We start from the raw sequence: 5,325 nt of genomic DNA, 5'->3' as shown, positions 1-5,325 counted from the left end.
TGAAAACAGCCCTCCAACTTTTGAAACAATCCCAAGGGGCTTTAAATTACACAGTTTGGTTTTAGAATGATATATACAGTAAGAGATTGCTATTGGTAATCCCAGTCCAGCATTGTGCCATTAATACATTTTCAAGGTAGTTAATCAGCACAGCCCATTGTGTCAAAGAGAGAAGTAAGGTCTAGGAGGAGAAAAATAGCAGTATCAAGAGCTACAATTAGACCAGTTGAGACATTCACATAAGCGCTGATTCGTGCCCACACTGAAATGTACCAAAAACAAACAACAACTGGGGCTTTCTCTAAATTGGAAGCTTGAAGAAAAAAATGAAGAATCAGGCGGCTTTTCAGCCATGCTACCAGTGTGTCCACAAAAATGACAATATCAGCCTGTCAGCGCACCACTTTAGAAATATCTCAAAAGTAACTGACAAGCAACTTAGAATGGAAGTGCTAAAGAAAATGCATAAAGCCAGAAGAGCTTAGCTCAGGGTTAAGTAAAGGACATGAGGGTTTAAGCACAACTGACCTGTGAGATTATTTTTTTTTTTTACCTGTGATGACATATGAAAATTTTGGATAGGAACATGTTCAGGGTATACTTATTGCTTATCTTTTGTTAATGGCTGGATGCCATTAACAAAAGTTTAAAATTATTTGAGTGGAGTGATTAACTCATGGGCAAGCAGTTTAGGAAGGCTGAACATAATGACATCGTAGTCAAAGATTTTAATTAGATTTAGGTATATAACTATGTATGGTAATTAATAGACAACTCTTAATGTTTTACTACCTGCATGTAATTAGTCAGTTTTAAATCATACTATATCACGTATTAATTATATGTAAATTGTGTCATTTGACCACTTTTATAACAGCACCAGAAATTGTATTGTTCAGTTAAAAAAAAAAACAACAAAAAACCTCATATGGTTATTTCATAGCAGCCAAATTCAAATATTTGTTAGCTCAGTGTTTACACAATAAACTGAACAGTTTGGGAAATTTCATCAGTGAATTGGGGGAGGACATTAGTAGTTACTATGTGGCGTGCATCTCTACATTTGTTTTAAACTTGTGTCATCTAAGTCCACAACATTTTATTTGTCCTTGGCTGTTTGATCAGCAATGCACTTATAGTTGACCCTTCATTAACTATGTCAAATTCAGTCTCATTTCTATAGCAACGTTCCTGTAAATGTCTTAACTTCCTTCAAGGCTTTAATGTAAGCTTAATGATGCAAACTTTCACTTTACCAAGCCAGTTATCACACATTATCTAGTATTTATGTACCTGAACAAGTAGATAGTTAATACTTACACTCACACTTTTCTATGCCGATGACACGATTATTTATTGTTTTGGATCGTCCCCAGCTAAAGCGGTTGAGTCTCTGCAGAAAGCTTTTGATGGGGTTCAACACACGCTTATGCAGCTTAAACTGGTTCTCAATGCGGATAAGACTAAATTGATGTTTAGTAACACTAGGAAGGTTTCTCAAGTTCCTCCTTCTGTGTTTACTTTGACTGGAAATGTCATAGAGGTGGTTCATTCTTATAAGTACCTTGGCATTTGGCTAGATGATGCCCTCTCTTTTAAGCCTCATATAGACAACCTTGTGAAAAAACTTAAACTCAAATTGTCCTTTTTCTTTCGAAATAAATTTTGTTTTTCTTTTAAAGCCAAAAAGCAGCTAGTCACTGCAACATTTTTATCTGTCTTAGATTATGGTGATATGGTGTATGGGACCGCCTCAGCACAGTGTCTGCATAAGATTGACACCGTCTCTGAGATTTATTACAAATTGTAAAAATCTAACCCATCATTGTGACTTGTATTCCAGAGTGGGATGGTCATCGCTGTCAAACAGGAGATCAGGGCATTGGCATATTTTTATCTATAAGGCCATGCTAGGTCTGTTGCCATCGTACATCAGTAGTTTGATCACATGGAGAAGTGTTGGTTCCTATTCATTGCGATCAGATGATCACTTGCTGCTCATTGTTCCATTTGCCCGTACAAATCTAGGAAAAAGGGCTTTTGTCTGCTCCGCTCCTTCTGCATGGAACTCTTTGCAAAAAGACTTGAAATTATCTGAACTTATTTCTTTAAATGCTTTTAAATCCAGATTGAGAGAGCCTGAAATGACCTGTTTACATTGTAAATGTTTTTAACTATCTGTGTTGTATAACTTTTATAAATGTAATTGATTGTGTTTTTGCCTGCCTCTTGGCCAGGACTCCCTTGAAAAAGAGGTTTTTAACCTCAACGGGACTTTCCTGGTTAAATAAAGGTTAAATAAAAAAAATAAAAAACACTTGATGGAGAAAAAAAAACTTTATTAAAAAAAAGCATGAGTCCAGACGAAACAAGCCAGTGTTCCTTACATTCACACAGACCACACAGCTGTTGCAGACAAACATCTGCATTGCTAAACAGTGGAACAACAACCCTTCAAACCAACAGCGATAGAACATGAATTCATACTTCTTGTCAGAGTCTGAAAAGAATAACCTTTGATTTGACATAATGGTGTGCACAACATACTTCGTTGCAATTTAAATAAAAACTCAAAAAACATTCATTTGATCTTCAACTGAAAGGTTAGGATTGTCTCAAGATGGTTGAAAGAAGTTTTACATGATCCTTTAATGAATGAGCCTTCATTAGAGAAAATAAACATACACCAGGTTACACATCAAGTACAAATGCACAAGTCTGTTTACAGTCTGTTGAAAGGTTACCTTACCTCTCAAAAACTATTATTCATTATAAGGTTGTCGAATGATGGTTGTCTAAACCATTAGTCAACTTCCAGTTATTTAGATGTCTATCAGTAGCAGGTTTTAGTTTTTCTCAGAAACTGGACGTTTTACATTAGTTTCATTAATTATTACTTTGGCTCAAGGTAAGAACTTCAAATAAACTGCACTTTCAAATTAGCATTAGTTGTCTGAGGCAAACCACATAACCTGATATTTCCTTAAATAGGACAAAATGATTCCTCTCAAAAATCAAGTGTGATGTCTTTTAACAATTCAATACTTGAAACTTTGAAAGAAACTAATGTTAAGATTTACACCCCAAAGCCTAACAGTGAAATAAGCTAACTAACCTTTTTATACACATCTTACACATGTCCAATATGTACAACGTTTTGTAACTCGTGTTCAACATACACACACACACACACAGTAATTAAACATCTGTGCTCCTCAGCTCTAACAGACCCATTTCAAATCACAAATTCAAAATACAACCAAACACACAAAGTAGATATACACTTCAGATAAAAACAAGTGCAAATTTATTCCAAATTAATGTGTAGATGTTTGACTACACATTTTAAGAAAGGTTCTGTATGAATTAGTTCACAGCTCGTTAGGAGTAAAATCTGAATCTCTGCCATATTTATGCAAATACAGTATGTCAATGTGAACATGATTTCTTTTTATAGATTGGAAATAAAAACTTTTTTTTTTATTTACGTATATATTGCACTTGACCTTGGGAGTTTTGCCCCCTTACACACTAGCCTGTGAACAGGATATCCATAAGAGATAATGGAAAAGGAAATGGTTTAGTGAAAGAACTATTTCTGTAGTGACTGATTGAGACATGTGTCACTTTGGTATGAGATATTAATGACCACAATATTAAAAATGTTGACTGTAAACGGTTTAACAAAATCAGATATAGTTTGACACTCCACTCTTTCCCAGCTGAATATACATAGAGAGACAATGGCAACACCAGGGCTTTGAAATTATAACACTATAAAGTGAAAATTTGTAAAAAAAATTCAAAATGCAAAACTAACTATACGCCACAAACGTATCATGCTGCTTAATATTTAAGATTACATTTTTGGCTATTGTAGAGAACCACAAATGTTATTCAGTTTGGAGATGTAATGCAGCCATCACAATTAGTGTTAGTAGGTAAGACATGGCCCTCTGTGTCCAAGCAGCATCAATTGAACAGTACATGTTTATTGCACATTTCACAGCATCAGTGCAAGAATTAAGCCTTTTAAATCTATTACATACGTACCTGTGTTCCTGTAAAAGGAGCAGTGACAAACTAAAGGACAAAACCCAACAAGACCAGATAAAAAAAGAACAGAAAATGTAGTTCAATCTCAAATTCAAAGGGGTAACATTTGATTTTACCACACAGTTTTTTGTTTTTTTTAAACTCCAATGAAATGGGAGGTACACTGTTGAAAATCTGACATCTGTATTTTCACCATAAGCATCAGCAAACAATAAATAGCTGCCAGAAATGTGATGTTTTCTGGCATTGCTGAATAACCTCCAGGTCTACAGACACGACAGGGTTGTCAAAGGCCAGAGGCCAACTCACTCTGCAGGTCACAAGAGAACAGCAGCAGACCCATCAACAGTTCATCTCCAGTTGTGGTACATGTAGAGGCAGGCGAAGCACAGGTTGGATGTCAGGCTCACTAACAAAAGCCCTGGCCAGATAAGACGCTTAACGAAACCTGGAGCGTAAGCAAATTAAATTCATGAGAATCATCATTTATTATGCGTCATCAATGTGGTGAGGTTTTCCAGTTTGTGTAAATGTTTTACAGTCAGTCAATACATTTTCCTTTAGAACTGATACAGGTCTCAGCTAGTTTAAATGTAAGTACAGTACATGTGGATGGCTCAATGACAATGTCATTTGAGACCAGGGGCAGCCCCCACAAAACATAGCAAAACGCTTATTTAAACTGAAACGGGGGTGCTTAGAATACACTGTTGTGTGTGCAAGTGCACTGCCTTTTTATTCCCACAAGCTTACATACACGTCGCTGCTGACCGGGTAACATCTGAGACACAACACTGACCAACAAACGGGAAAAACATTCCTCAGGGCTAGGTTGCAAACAGTTCAGATGAAATGTCATTCAACTCTGTGCACACCATTTTAAGATTGAATGCGCCCGTTGTTCTGTTACAGTTATACTCATGTCATGCAACTTTGGTCAGGAAGTTGATGTAAGTCTGCAACGAGACTATGTATAATCTGCATCCATCTTCCTGTTTGTTGTTGGCAGCATTGTCAATACGCATATTTTAGATTTACATGCTTTATTGTATTCATACAGTTATATGGGTTACAGTTCGACTTTGAATTTACAACCGGTGGACTCAAACCATAGTGTAGAAACATCTCAAAGATGATCAAGAGAAACGGAAGGCCCCAGAGCTAAAGTTTAAGTTGCATATTAGCGGGGATTTTCCTTTTACAAATTTGGAACAAAATCTAAAATCCTGTTTTTGCTTTAAGGTATCGAGTATAGATGGATGAGGAAAA

General features: G+C 36.1%; 1 protein-coding gene across 1 annotated transcript in view; it reads right to left on the bottom strand.

The window, feature by feature from the left end:
• Positions 1-2,321: 2,321 nt before the first annotated feature.
• Positions 2,322-5,325, bottom strand: part of tmem201 (transmembrane protein 201) — a 13,290-nt gene continuing 10,286 nt past the window's right edge. Inside the window, exon 11 of the mRNA XM_032521100.1 lies at positions 2,322-4,504. Coding sequence (XP_032376991.1) covers positions 4,407-4,504 — 98 coding nt within the window. The 3' untranslated portion in view covers positions 2,322-4,406. The remainder of the gene's footprint in view (positions 4,505-5,325) is intronic.

The sequence above is a fragment of the Etheostoma spectabile genome, chromosome 7 (genome assembly GCF_008692095.1).
Source record: "Etheostoma spectabile isolate EspeVRDwgs_2016 chromosome 7, UIUC_Espe_1.0, whole genome shotgun sequence".
In the NCBI taxonomy this organism is placed as follows: Eukaryota; Metazoa; Chordata; class Actinopteri; order Perciformes; family Percidae; genus Etheostoma; species Etheostoma spectabile.
This window is presented reverse-complemented; position numbering and strand designations above follow the sequence as displayed.